The sequence below is a fragment of the Typopeltis vanoorti genome, chromosome 10 (assembly GCF_054136105.1).
Source record: "Typopeltis vanoorti isolate ZY-2024b chromosome 10, IOZ_Tvanoo_1.0, whole genome shotgun sequence".
Classification (NCBI taxonomy): domain Eukaryota; kingdom Metazoa; phylum Arthropoda; class Arachnida; order Uropygi; family Thelyphonidae; genus Typopeltis; species Typopeltis vanoorti.
In genome coordinates, this window is record NC_143558.1 from 16634160 (window position 1) to 16649458 (window position 15299).

General features: G+C 38.2%; 1 protein-coding gene across 1 annotated transcript in view; it reads left to right on the forward strand.

Moving 5' to 3' along the window:
• The first annotated feature begins 1587 nt into the window (after positions 1 to 1587).
• The window catches only part of Sirt2 (NAD-dependent protein deacylase sirtuin-2), a 164325-nt gene continuing 150613 nt past the window's right edge, over positions 1588 to 15299 (forward strand). The window contains exon 1 of the mRNA XM_090399304.1: positions 1588 to 1763. Within this exon, the coding sequence (XP_090255430.1) occupies positions 1754 to 1763 (10 nt within the window). The 5' untranslated portion in view covers positions 1588 to 1753. The remainder of the gene's footprint in view (positions 1764 to 15299) is intronic.

Below are 15299 nucleotides of genomic sequence, written 5' to 3' on the forward strand. Positions count from 1 at the left end.
AAAAGGAATAGTGAAAACAGAATGAATTACCACCCTCTCTTACTTTTCAATGTGATCTTCAGCTCCCAAGTAATCCTCGGAGCTATTTTGCTAACGCAATATATTTTCTGAATTTCAAACCTCTATCCACCATCACCACCAGATCCCTAACCTCATCAAGTTCCTATGAACTAGTACTAACAATATGATACGAAGTGTGTAATCTTTTCATTCCAATGAAACATTTACATTTACATTTTACAACACTGAATTGATAACCATTGTCATTTGCCCACGCCGTCAATTTATTTAAATCATCTTGTAAGATATCTACATGATCTTTATGAACTATTGCTCTTTCCTTAGTTTCCATCACCAGCAAACAACAAAAGTCCTTTCGTCCATCGAATTCACTTTATACATCAATAAACTACACCCCATTCCTCCTACACAATCTTCTCATTGACAATCACGGCCCTTCTCAGTTCTGTTCTATCATACTGAGGCAGCAGACACACAATTTTTACTTTCTAACTTTTCATTTCCTTCTGCCTACTTACAGCGTCACTAACATCCTTTATGTTCGAATCTGGAAAACATGCTTTTGTCACTTCGTTATTAATACCTTTTATCATCGAATCTCCCATACAATGCTGTCTGTTTTCTTCCTGTTTCTTGCACTTTTATGTTTTAACTTTGCATCTCAGCAAAATCGCCCGAAAAACTTCCGCCATTTCAGACAGCAATACCAATTAGTGTTTTGGATCACCAGATGTCTGCAGCTGTCTGTTGTATTTCACCCCGATGCCTCTAAAATCATCGATATCATTACATATAGCTCTGCTCTTGATGAAGGTTAAGGTAAACATTGCAATGTCCCAGTTTTCTAAAATTTCGAGCTTAAAGAGCTATTTCTAATTCATTTGGGGATAAAAGACGTTGATATTTTTTATTTATTTATTTTATTAAACTGTAAAATAAAAGTATAATAAAATAAATAAATAAAGTTAGATAGAGCTAAACTGCCTCGCCCACTCCCTATACGAGAATAAAAAGGCATTAGCTTATTTTATTTTATTTTATTTATTTATTATTATTATTATTATTTTTTTTTTTTGTAAAATAAAATTGTCATTGGCCATTACGATACCAATGAAACAGGATCGCGGTTTCATTGGTATGGTATTGAGCAAAACACTCACAAATATTGCATCTTATAGTGCCTCAAGTTATTTAGATGCGTTTTTTTTAATAAACCTTTTCTTTTATGCAATTCATTTCATTAAGAAAAGTTGTATATGCTAAATAAAGCTGGGAATTTATTATTATTAATGAACGACTGATTAGTTCTGGAATTCAACAATTATTAACGATGCTTTCAAATTGGCATCAGAAAACTGAGACTTTTAAAAACAAATGCAATATTATCGCGAAATGCTAAATCGGCTGTCCATATCTTACTAATTATTATCTATTTATAATATATGGCCTAAGCTACCTTCACTATGGAATGGGTAGTTTTGCTATGAGAGAGGAAAAACGTATGCTTACAAAACGAAGAATTCTTCAGCAGCCAGGTGTCGCTTGTGGGTTCTCAGCTGACTGAGATACTTTTCGAAATGAATGGCGTGATTTTACGCCGCTATATCGCAAAGAAATGAAGAAACATCATTTGTAAACATTACTATTTATATTTTAGTTGCACATTTAGTTAAAATTCTGCGAAGCTTGCACTTTTGGTTGCATTGCATTTCACATTCATATTAGGCTTGTAATGGCCGAAGGTAAGTTGCTTGTAATGATTCAGTCATCTGAAGGTGTAATTTTTATTAATGTCGTATGATTTTTTATATTAATTCAGTATTTCATTTTATTTTTCCTCTATTATGCATTTATTTCATGATTGCTTATGACACTTTTATTTTGAAAGTTTTCAAGCAGCTTGTGTAAATTTAAGGGGAAAGTTGACCTGGGCACATGAACAGTACAAGGCTCAGGCCAGAAGAGTAACTAGTGTGGTAAGAACGACAAAAGCAAATTATGAAAGTGAAAGGAAGTTAGCAACACATGCTAAAGAGAATCCCAAACAATTCTTTCAATATACTGCATGCAAAAGAAAGAATGTATATGGCAGAATGATTTTAAGGAATGCCAGTGGTAGGGAGGTAACTGAATCAGTCAAAATAGTAGAATTACTTAAGTGTGAACACTTTGCAAGAATATATTATTCAGTTGGTGATCTTGCAGGAATGAGAGCCAAAGGCTTATTCGAGAACTGAGGTAAATGAAATGGAGGTGCATAGCATATTACAGAACTTTAATGTGAATATAGCTGTGGGATTGAGTGGTATACCAGCTGGAGTTTTACATGCAGCACCAAATGAATTGTCAGTACTCTTGACCGTATTGTTTAATCGAAGTCTCAGCTCTGGGTTAGTCCTGAGGGGTGGAAAGAGGGGAAAATAGTTCCATTGCATAAAGGAGACTCCAAGACTGATGTAGGAAATTACTGACCGAACATCATATTAGGAATTGTTATCAAAGTACTGGAGAAATTGGTCAACAGCAAAATACAGGAATGGATAGATGGAAATGGGATACTGTTTGGGAGGGGACAGCATGTTTTTGTGAAGGGTAGGTCATGCCTCAGTAACTTGCTCACGTTTTATAATACAGTGACAGCCGAGTTGGATAAAGGTTTACAGTGATACTGCTAGACTTTGCAAAGGCATTTGACAGGATACCACATGGAATAATAATCAGTAAACTGCAGCACATGGAGACGGATATAGAGTTGGTGAGATGGATAGGAGGGTGGTTGATGTAGATTGGAGTAGTTTATTCAGGAGTAGAGTCCAAAAGAAGGTCTGTGAGTAGTGGTGTGCCGCAGGGTTCTATTCTTGGACTGCTGCTGTTTAATTTATTCATTAATGATATAGGAAAGGATCTGAAAGGAACTGTTCAGTTATTTGCAAATGATGCAAAGTTGGATAGAGCAATAGTTAATAAAGATGATGTCAAAATTTTGCAGGATGATTTGGATAGACTGGCAGACTGGGAAAAGGAGAATGGATGTCAGTTTAATGTAGCAAAGTGTAAGGTTATGTATTTTGGGTTGAACAGATTACCAGCTTTATATCACATTGGTGGAACTGTACTCTGGGAAATGAATGTAGACAGAGACTTAGAAGTGTTAGTGGATAGGGAGTTAAAGTTTGGGGGGGGGGCACATAGCAAAAGTGGCTCAAGCAGTTCATCAGATTACTTAGTTACTGATGAATACTTTGATAAGCAGACACAAGCAGATTATTGTTCCTTTTTATTGATCCTTGATAAGACCCTATCTTAACTACTATGCACAGATCTATGTGCAAGGGTTTCTTGGTGATGATGATGAGTAGGTGGTGGTGGAGAGGATCCAGATGCCAGTGACCAAGATAGTTGCAGGTCTATGGAATTTCAACCTATCTATGAGAACAGGTTGAAAAAGGAGAAACACATGAATAAGAGTGTAGTTAGCAAGGGTGTTAGAACTAGGTTTTTTGCTTGGAGATTAGCGAATGAGTAGAATAGGTTGCCAGAGTCTGTTGTGGGTGCCATGACTGTGAACGAGTTCAAAGCAAAGTATGATAGATACTGCACGAATGTTGGATAGCTCTTGGCGTGATGTTTAGGGCCTCTCTCAATGAGGCCCTAAACATCATGCTAAGGACTCCTTGGATTTGCCTGTAATAATAATAATAAATATATTCAGTCTACTGATTATTAGTTACCTAATAAATGTGTGATGAGTTACTACCTACTTAATTTTAAAAGTCATCCATTCATACTGATAAACATTCATGTGCCAGTTATTTTCAACATGCTAAAAATACTTGGGATCATTAGGATGTGTGTGTGTATCAGACTATTAATCATTATAATGATACAGGACTTATCTGACTACCAAAGAACAGGTTGATCATGTTGCGTTAGGCTGCAACAGCTTTGAAGGCCGTGAAGGCATGCCTCCACTGTAATCCTGTGAGAACACATAAAGTGATGTTGCAAGAGATGAACGTTTCACAGAGAACGATGTCATGTACTAACAGATGACCTGAGGGTGAAAGCCTATCATCGTTCTACTGGACACTTCCTAACACCACAACTTATGTGACAGAGGGCAATAAAATCAAAGGCACTTCTCCAGCAGTATGCAAACAACAGACACAAATATATTCTCTTCACAGATGAGAAGATTTTCATCTTCTCATTGAAGAGTTGTTTAACTGCCAAAAGAACCTGGTTTCCCCAGATGGTCGCACTGCACATGCTATAGCACCCAGGATTCAGAGAGGTCATCACCCTGCATCAGTGATGGTTTGGTGGTGGGGGGGATGCTGTATCAGGGTATCTGTTTCATTTTTGTGAGAAGAGTTCAAAACTTTTGCCAAAGCATATCACGACACCTTACTTGTGATATTGTCCCTGAACAACACCTTGTTTCATGGTAGGCAGTGGACCTTCCAGCAGGACTCAGCCCCTGCACACAAGCAATGACCACATAACAGTGGTTGGAGGCAAATGTGCCCAACCACATATCACCATTCTGATTGGTTATCTGGAAGTCCTGATCTGAATCTGTTGGACTTCAAATTGTGGTCAGAGCTTGAGAGAAAGTAGCCTGCGAGAAACAACCCCAGCATCACCAGACTGAAGGTGAATTTGGAGTGAGCAGTGCCAACATTTTATTATTATTATTATTCAGGCCTGTATGGAGTCAAAAGACTTATCGTGGGAGGTCCTTCCTAAGAAACACAGTCTATCAAGACTCATCGAGGGGAGGCCCCCCCCCTAAGAAACACAAAGTCTATCATACCACTCCTTAAACTCATTGACTGTTCTTGCTCTCACCACTCCATCAGGCAATGCATTCCATGGTTCAATCACCCTCCATGCAAAGAAACCACTCCTCACCCTCTTGCTCACAGTTTCCTTTCGTAACTTCCAGGGATGGCCTCTTGTCATCACTCCTTCCCACTGTTCAACCAAGCGGAAGAACTCCCCAGTGTCAACCCTGTAACCACCTCTCAACAGTTTAAAAGTCTCAATCATATCACCTCTCCTTCTATCCACCAAACGCTGCAGTCCATATTCCCTCAGCCGATCCTCATAACTATCATTGTACAGTCCTGAAACCATCTTTGTTATCCGCCTTTGTACCCTTTCCACAGTTAATCTATCCCTTTCAAATCCTGGGGACCAAATCTGAGAACAATAGTCCAAGTGTGGTCTGATCAGGGTCTTATACAACGGAATTATAACTGTTTTATCTCTGCAGGTCAGTGTCCTTCTCATTATTGCAGCAATCCTCTGTGTTACCTTCATCACCTTTGCAATATGTCCCCTAAATTTCAGGTTTCTATCAATCATCAACCCCAGATCTCTTGTCTCCCTTACTTCCTCCAGTATAACTCCTCCCATAGAATATGCAGTGTCCCATTGATGTTTCCCAAACCTCAAGCCTTACATTTTGCTGCAATAAACCGACAACACCATTCATTTGCCCATCTATCTTGCTTATTCAAATCCTCTTGCAGGGCTGCCGCATCTGCACTATTACTAATAATCCTTCCCAGCTTCACATCATCTGCAAACAACTGAATATCCCCTTGCAATCCACTGACAATGTCATTGATATAAAGGTTAAACAATATAGGTCCCAGTACTGAGCCCTGTGGGACCCCACTTGAACCCTCTGCTTCCTTGAAACTTCCCCACCATACACAACTCTCTGATACCTGTTGGACAGCCAATCCTGAATCCAGTTGACCAATCTGACATCCAGACCCCTGTGCCGCAACTTAAATATCAGCTTATCATGTGGCACCCTGTCAAATGCCTTCACCAAGTCTAAGAAAATGGCAGTATATGCCTTTCCCTCATCTAATGCTCTTGTAACTTTATCATAAAAGACTAGCATATTGCTAAAACAAGAGTGCCTCTTCAGAAATCCATGTTGACTCTCACAGATAACATTACCCTCATCTGCCCAATGCTGTATGCAGTCCTTTACTACTTTCTCCAAGATCTTACTAACTACTGATGACACACAAACTGGTCTATAATTAGACACTTCCAGTCTGCTGCTGCCCTTATGCAATGGCACTATCTTACCTTCCTTCTATTCCATGGGCACCTTTCCAGCAGCCAGACTTTCATTGAAAAGCCAGGTCAAAGGCACTGTCAGTTCCCTAGCACATTCTCTCAAAACTTGTGGTGAAATGCCATCCAGTCCCACAGCTTTACCGACATCCAGAGTACTCGGTATTTGAAACACATTCTCCTCCTGTACCTCTAACCTTGAACCTGCCCTATCCCTCTAGCATTAAAACCAACTCCTCCAGGATGAAATACTCCAATAAAGTGTTCATTGAACAATTCTACTATGTCCTTTGCATCAGTTACTCTATTCCCATTTTTATCCCACAATATCATTCTTCCACAGTCATTTCTCCTCCTACTGGCCACATATCTAAAAAAAAAATTCCTTAGGATTTTCTTTTGATCTTAGGGCTAATCTCCTCTCATATTCCAGTTTTGTCTTCCTTACCACACTAGTCACTCTTCTAGCCTGTGTCTTATACTCGTCATGCATTTCTGTTGGATGTTGTGCATGCTGCCATCAGTAAGTGACTTCACAGACTTCGGGCATGCAGGAAAGCAAAAGGGGCACATTTTGAACATTGAGTGCTACTATATATATGTTATACATGTGGTTTGTATGTGCTGAGAGCTGTAAATGATTTACTGATAGATTAAATGTTTATGCACTGGACTAGGTAGTATACACTGTTTCATGACTTTAACTGTTAAGATTTGAGGCATGCAGTTTTGTTTATTGTGCTATGTTTTGTTATTAAGTTAGCCATGTAGATCAAGAGAACAAGTGGAAAATGCTAACATGTATGCACAGAAGAGTGCCACTTAGACGGGTATTTGTTGGCTATGCAAATGATCAATTCCATTTTGCCTTTGTAGTCTAAGATGTCATCCTGTAGTTGAGTATACCACAAATAATATATTCAGGTTGTACAGAATACAATCTAAGAAGTAGTTTGTTGCAAGTTTCATTATCATAATCAAGAAGTAGTTAGTTTGGCTGTGATGTACTGTGATGGTGGTCACTTGCTTAGTAGCAATTGACAAATGTGTTATTCACCATACGGTAGTTTATTATTATTCAGGTCTCCAATGGAGTCAAAAGACTCATTGTGGGAGGTCCTTCCTAGGAAACACAGTCTGTCATACCACTCCTTGAACTCATTGACCATTCTTGCTCTTACCACTCTATCAGGCAATGCATTCCACAGTTCAACCACCCTCCATGCAAAGAAACCACTCCCCACCCTCTTACTCACAGCTTTCTTTTGCAACTTCGAGGGATGGCCCTTTTCATCGCACCTTCCTGCTGTTCCACCAAGCGAAAGAACTCCCCAGTGTCAACCCTGTAACTACCTCTCAACAGTTTAAAAGTCAATCATATCACCTCTCCTTCTGTCTACCAAACTGTGCAGTCCACATTCCCTCAGCCAATCCTCATAACTAACATTGTACAGTCCTGAAACCATCTTTGTTATCCACCTCTTTACCCTTTCCACAGTTAATTTATCCCCTTCAAATACTGGCGACCAAATTTGAAAACAATAGTCCTAAGTGTGTTCTGATCAGGGTCTTATACAACGGAATGATAACTTTTATCTCTGCAGGTCAGCATCGTGGAAAACCTTCACCACCTTAGCAGTATGTTCTCTGAATTTCAGTTTTCTATCAATCATCACTCCCAGATCTCTTGTCTCCCCTACTTCCTCTAGTATATCTCTTCCAATAAAGTATGCAGCCTCCCATCAATGTGTCCCAAACCTCAAGCCCTTACATTTTACTGCATTAAACCGACACCTCCATTCATTTGCCCATCAGTCTAGTTTATTCAAATCCTCTTGCAGGGCTGCTGCATCTGCACTATTACTAATAACCCTTCCCAACTTCACCTCATCTGCAAACAACTGAATATCCCCTTGCAATCCATTGACAATGTGATTGATATAAAGGTTAAAAATACAGGTCCCAGTACTGAACCTTGGGGGACCCCACTTGTAACCTTCTGCCTCCTTGATACTGCCCCACTATACACAACTCTCTGATACCTATCAGACAGCCAATACTGAATCCAGTTGACTAACCTGACATCTAAACCCATGTGCTGCTACTTAAATATCAGCTTATCATGTGGCACCCTCTCAAATGCCTTTGCAAAATAAAAAAAAATGGCAGTATATGCCTTTCCCTTATCACCTGCTCTTGTCACTTCATTATAAAAGGCAATCATATTACTAAAGCAAGAATCCATGTTAAGGACTCTCACGGATAACATTACCTTCATCTGCCCAATGCTGTATATGGTCCCTCACTAATTTCTCCAAGATCTTTACTACCATTGATGAAACACAAAGTGGCCTATAGTTAGCTACATCCAGTCTGCTACTGCCCTTATGCAATGGCACTATCTTACCTTCCTTCCATTCCTTGGGTACCTTTCTCGTAGCCAGACTTTCATTGAAAAGCCAGGTCAATAGAGCTGTCAGTTATTTAGCACATTCTCTCAAAACCTGTGTGGGACAGGATGAAATACCATCCAGTCCCACAGCTTTACTGACATCCAGGGTACTCAATATTTGGAACAAACTCTTCTCTTTCATCTCTAAACCTTGAACCTGCCCTATCCCTCTAGTATTAAAATTCATTCTCCAGAATGAAACACTCCAATAAAGCCCTCATTTGAACAACTCCACTATGTCCTCTGCATCAGTTACTTCCATATTTATCTCACAATGTCATTCTTCCACAATCATTTCTCCTCCTACTGGCCACATAGCTAAAAAAATTCCCTAGGATTATCTTTTGATCTTAGTGCCAGTCTCTTCTCATATTCCAGTTTCACTTTCCTTACCATATTAGTCACTCTCTCCTGGTCTCAGTCTTATATTCTTCATGCATCTGCTCTCCATCCCTTTCCTTATATATCTTTCATAACCTCTTTTTCACCTGTGGTTCCTGTTTGATATTGTTTGTCATCCACTTTACACCTAATTGTGTCCTCTTCTTCACTCATGGAGTACAACTTACTATTGCTGTATTCCACAAATGAAGCAGCTCATAAAGATTTCACCCAAAAATAATGTGTTAAAAAGTTATTTCTGTGGTGGTTTTAGAAATATAGCCACTAAATTTTTTTAAAATACTGTATAAATGTTGGATGCCTGAAATAGCAAAAGAGACCATGATGGGGAAAAGAATAGAAAGATGGCTATTATTAGGAAGATCACTGACTTCTTAATTGCTTATTTTGACAGATTATGCCCCAAGACTGTTATCTTCATTTCAGTTTGTCATATTGGCCTTGGTTCCTGGCTTATCTAATCCACCTATACTCACCATATCACTACATGTGGTTTGTATATTATTTCTGTTTCATTTCACTTCAACTGTAAGATCTTATCTTTTCATGGGTAAGGATAACAAATAAGAATGAAGATCATTGTTATTGTGCTAATTCTGGTTTAATTCATTTGCTTGAATCAAAAACTAAACTTCTTTTGACAAATTTTAATAGGTATTTCAAATGTTCGATATCTGAATCTCTCTCTCTCTCTCTCTCTCTGAGTGGTTCTTCCTTATGCATATGGAAAAATAGGCCCATGAACAAAGCATTACTCCTGGGTGTTTACATTGTTTAATGCACTTAATAACATGAGACTGGTGATGCAATTATGTTAGGTACAAACCTTATTATATATGAAAAATTTTAAGCTTCATCTCTTTTAAAGATTATTTTCATAATGATCATACATTTAGATAATGATCTACTTCAAGTTCATTTAATATCTACATTATAACTTTCATTTGAAAAATACAACTTTCATAGCTTAAAATAATTTTCTATTATTTGTTTGGCTATGCAGGCAACTAAAGATTATTATACCATTGTCATACACTAGTGCTTTTATAATGTTATTCAAGTTTTTCTGTCTTGGAAATCCAACGGTACAACTTTTCAGTAGATGTTAGCAAAAGACAGAAGTAAATGTACTTCAGTAGACATTTCATGTAGTATAATTAGCATAAGTTTACATAACTGTGTTAACGTATCTGATAGTTTACAAGAAATTTTTGTTTTCATCTAAATTATGTTCACATATTTTTTGTCAGTCTCACCACATAAGTGTGTGGAAATCTGTAGTACAATAGTATCATGGGTCAAATGTAGTGGGTCTAAAATTAGATAAAGAATCTTGCTCAAGATTAGATTTTTATGTTATTTCAGGCATTTCTTAAGCAAGGTGATGTCACACCATGTCGTGAAAATCATTTATTACTTAGTATGCAAATCAGTTTGAACATGAATTAGAAGGTTATTGAGAAGAGTGAATGAAAATAGTGTAGTGGGAAAGATTGTCAGTGTGTTGCCGAGGTATGAAAATAATGAGTTGAGATGGAGAGCTGGAATCATGAATGGTATGCTAAGAGAGCTGTGTGAGGAGAAGGGAGAAAATTATGTGGATGTATGGCGTGTTTGAAAGAAAAGTGGAATTATACAGGCATGATGGGTTGTATTTAAATTGCCTTGCATTGTGTGCTGCATGCAAGAGATCAAAAGTAAGAGATGAAGTGAAAGAGCAGGAGAGTGGTATTGAAGAAATAGGAGTGCTTGGCAGTGGAAATGATGGTAGTAGTGTGAGAGGAGAAGAAGAGAGAACAAGAATGCAAGAGGAACAGGGAAACGGGGGGGGGCAGGTGAACAGGAAGACATGGTGTAGGGAGAGTGGATGTTGAAAGTAGCAGTGAATGTGTGTATGGAGGTGGAGTATATTGTGATGTAGTGGAGAAATTGAGACTGAGGATATATGTGGTGATAAAGGTGATTGAGCAAGGGTAGGTGTGGTGGGGAAATTGCAACCAACCAGTAGCTTAGGTAGGACTGGTTATAGACCTAAAAAGGAATTGCTGTGTTTGTTTATAAATTCTAGCAGTATCAGAACTAAGGGGGATGAAATGGTTTCAGTGATTGAGTTTATTTGTCCCAAAATCACTAGAATAAGTGAAACATAGTTGAATGAAGATCATATCATAATTGGAATAGAAATGGAAGGATACAGTATTTTTTGCCAAGATAGAAAGGGCAAGAAGTGAGGGGGGGGGGAGTGCTACTGATGATAGCAAGGAAATTACGTCCACATAAGGTAGACATGAAAGAGGGAAATAGGCACTGGTTATGAGACAGTGTGGTGTAATGTGGAAGTTGACAGGAAGACATGTTTAGTTGGATGTTACTATAGGCTAGGGAATGTGGAGGGTGGTGATGAAGAAATGTATAAACAACTTGGATTAGTGAACAGAGGGTAATTATCATGGACAATTTTAATTAGGGTGGTAGATTGGGATGAAGAAAAAATAGCATTTGGGAATAAGGAAAATTAATTTCTTGTTCTTGAGTGATAACTATCTCAGGCAGCATGTAAAGAAGGGCACGCGAAGATCGAGAGTTTTTTTAGATATGATCGTATCATCAGAGAATGTAATTGTGAGAGGGTTTCACATTTTCCTCCATTTGGTGAGAGTGATCAACTGGATTGTATCTAGCCATATGCAGATTTCTGTGAGAAAGAATATTGTGGAATTATAAGGTTGGTGATTATGACAAGCTCAGGAGACAGCTTGGAGCTATAGCATGGAATGAGGAGTTGAGCAGTAAGGAAATAAATGCTGCTTGGGAGCTGACAAAGAAACAGTATTATCAATGTGTGAATGCATTCCAAAAGCCTAAAGGCTGAATAAGGTAGGTGTAAAATGGATGAATGACGAGCTTAAGCATGAAATCTGGAAGAAGGTATTTAGAGACAGTACAAGATGAATAATGTTGATAGTAATCAGTTGCATGGGGAGTATAAAGAACAAGCAGGAGAGTGACTCAGTAAGGAAAACAAAAGTGCAGTATGAGCAAAAATTGGCAATAAAACAGTGAAGAAAAATCCCTCATAGATATGTGGCCAGTAGAAGGAAGAATGATCATGGTAAGATGATGTTAATGGATGAAAATGGTAGAACGGTAACTGCTGCCGAAGATATTGTTGAGGTATTCAGTGATCAATTTATAAGATGTTTAATCCTGATCAGGATGGAATCATGAGGAATTTAAGTGTAGAGGACATAGAAGAGGATGGCTTAATTGTGAGTGAGCAGGAGGTATTTGAGGAAATAAATAACCTTGAAGTCAATAATGCAATAGGACTTGATGACATATCACCACGCATCTTAAGGGAATGTTCCAGGAAATTGGCAGTAGCATTGGCATGCTTGTTTAATAAGAGTCTTACAACAGCACAGGTTCCAAGAGAATGGAAAGAAGGTAAAAATTGTTCCCCTGCATAAAGGTGGTGATAAGGCTTCAAATTATAGGCCAATCTGTATATCTGGAGTTGTGGTGAAGGTGCTAGAGAGATTGGTGAGAAGTAGGATACAGAATTGGGTTGAAAACAGCAGTATTCTTTGTGGTTATTAGCATGGGTTTGTTAAGGAGATAATGTTTTACTAACTTATGTACTCTAACAAGGTGACATATATCTTGGACAGGAGAAATTCATATATAGTGATCTACTTGGATTTTGCAAAAGCTTTTGATAGTCTCCCACATGACAAATTATTAAATAAATTGAAACAGATGGGATCGAATAACATCCAATCATTGATCCAACTTCTGAGTTGGATCAATGACTGGCTGTCAGATAGGTATCAGACTGTTGTATGTGGGGGTGCGGTATCCCATAAGAGGAAGGTCACTAGTGGTATACCACAGGGATCAGTTTTGGGATCAGCTGTTTGCAGATGATGTGAAATTGGTCAGAGTAATGCAGAGTCAAGGCCTGATCAGGGCCTCATATGGATTATTCACAGATCTGGTCGCCGGGTTTTCATGGTGATAAGGATATGTTGCAAAGGGTCCAGAAAAGATTCACAAAGGATGTCAGCAGTCTTTGGAATGTGGATTATGAGGACAGATTAAGAGAATGGAAATTGCAAAGCCTCGTGAATAGGAGGAAGGGGGGGGTGTTTGAGTGAGACATATAAGCTACTTGGGGTTGTTATCAGGTTGACATGGAAGTGATGTATGTATGTATGTATTCTGACATCTGCAGGTTGAACTTACCTTATGATTGTAGTGTGCTTCATTATTATTAACATCCAACCTCCATGGAGTCAGAGACTCATCGTGTGTGTGTGTTTATGTGTATGTATATATATATATATATATATATATATATCGCATGCGTGTGTGTGTATATATATAAATGAAGGCTTGTAGTCCTATCACATAGATCATTATAACAGGTAATGACAAATAGATTTAGGCACATATCTGTTATGTTTCGAGGCGTGACATATTTTTTTGTATTTTACTTGGTGTGTTGAATTCGGTTCATACTCTGAAAAGAAACCTCTTAGAGTTAAACCTCCCCTTCACAATCATCCTAGCACCTCACCCTATCAATGTTATTGTACTAGTGCCTATGTGATCATTATCATTATTATTATCATTATTGCTCAGGCATCTCAATGGAGCTAAAGACTTTGTAGCAAGCCAACACTAACCATTATTCATATCTCAATTCATTCACTTGACAACACTCATAACTCAGTGGCAATCAATTCTGCCCATTCACTGTGCCCTAAGTAAAAAAAAATAGTCCTTGTGACCATGCTCTATATAATTTCTAGGGTGATCTCTTTCTTTTTATACACTGAAAAATTTCTTCTATATCAGTCCTATAAAATCCCTTTGACTTATATTTATCATCCCCCTCCCCTTTTCTGTCTTTCAGCTTCATTTTGTAACTCAAACCTTTTGTCTGTTCACATAGAGGAATAGCATGGAGATTTCAGAAGTAAACAGACCAAAGGTTTGTGTTCCCCAAGAAACCTAGGTAATCAGCTGTGTGCAGTAGTCCAGATGTGGCTGTATCAAAGCCTTATAAAGAGGAATAATGATCTCTTTATTTCTGCTTGTTAGTGGGTTCAACAGTCACGTAATCCAAGCTACATTCTTAATTTTTGCAATATGTCCTATGAACTTTAACTCTCTCTATCCACCATTACCCCTAAATTCCTAGCTTCACCAGTTTCCTGCAGTCCAGTTCCATCAATGTATCACTCAGCCTATAATCTTTTCAAAATGTTGTTGATTATCCATAATAGTACTTCATGGTATAAACAAGAGCATTGGGGGGGGGGGAGAAATAAGTTAGTTTTTGAACTTACTAATACTTTGCTGATTTTCTACCCAGCATCTTCAGAGCACAAAAATATAACTGTGACAAGCACTACCTAAAACATTAGAAATAATTCAATCTGTCCTAACATGGCACCCATAGAGGGTTTGTTAGGACAGATTAGGTGTTGACCACATTGTAGGTCAGTTAACTGTAAAATTAATTTGGCGAAGTCAGAACATCTGATCTCAGAATGACTGTCTTTCAAATATTTAACAAATTAATGCAACCATATTTGTTGAGGTTTGGGAGTACTTCATAAAAACGGTTTCTTAGAACTATAGTGACGTCTGTATAAAACCAGTGTCTTCCTCCATTTAATCCTATGTGAAGGGGTATCCAGAGCAATGTCTACTAGTTCTGACTTTCCATAAAGATGACCACGGATGTAATTGTTGTGTTTTTCAAGGCAGATGTTAACTGATTGACCAGTTTCTCCAAATTAGACCAAACTGCAGACATAAAAAACTTTATACACTCCATGATATGGAAGAGGATGAAGTTGATCTTTAGGAAAGTGGATGAAGGTAGCTAGCTGAATGGGAGGTTTTAAAGTGGCATGGAAATCATATTTGCAGAGAACTTGGGCTATTTTTTCTTATGTGCCTGCAACATGGATGAGAATGTTTTTGCTGTGATCCTGTGTTTTGGAAGGACAGGGAGTGCATGCAATATTTTATCTATTTTATATGGGCTGTAGCCATTGGCTACAGCCCATTATTTGTCATTTGAACAAATAACCCTGGCTCAGTGAATGTTTTGAGAATGCCATGCTGTTGGGATGGGTAATGGTGTTAATGCTTATATTAGTACTTTTCTGTAAATAGAAACGGATATAATGAGGCATTAGGAAGTCTAATCACTAGTGTATCTAGAAAGGGAAGACAGCACTTTTTCTGTGGGAAAATTTATTTTAGGATGCTGGCTGTTGAGATATGCTAAAAAAATGTATCCAAT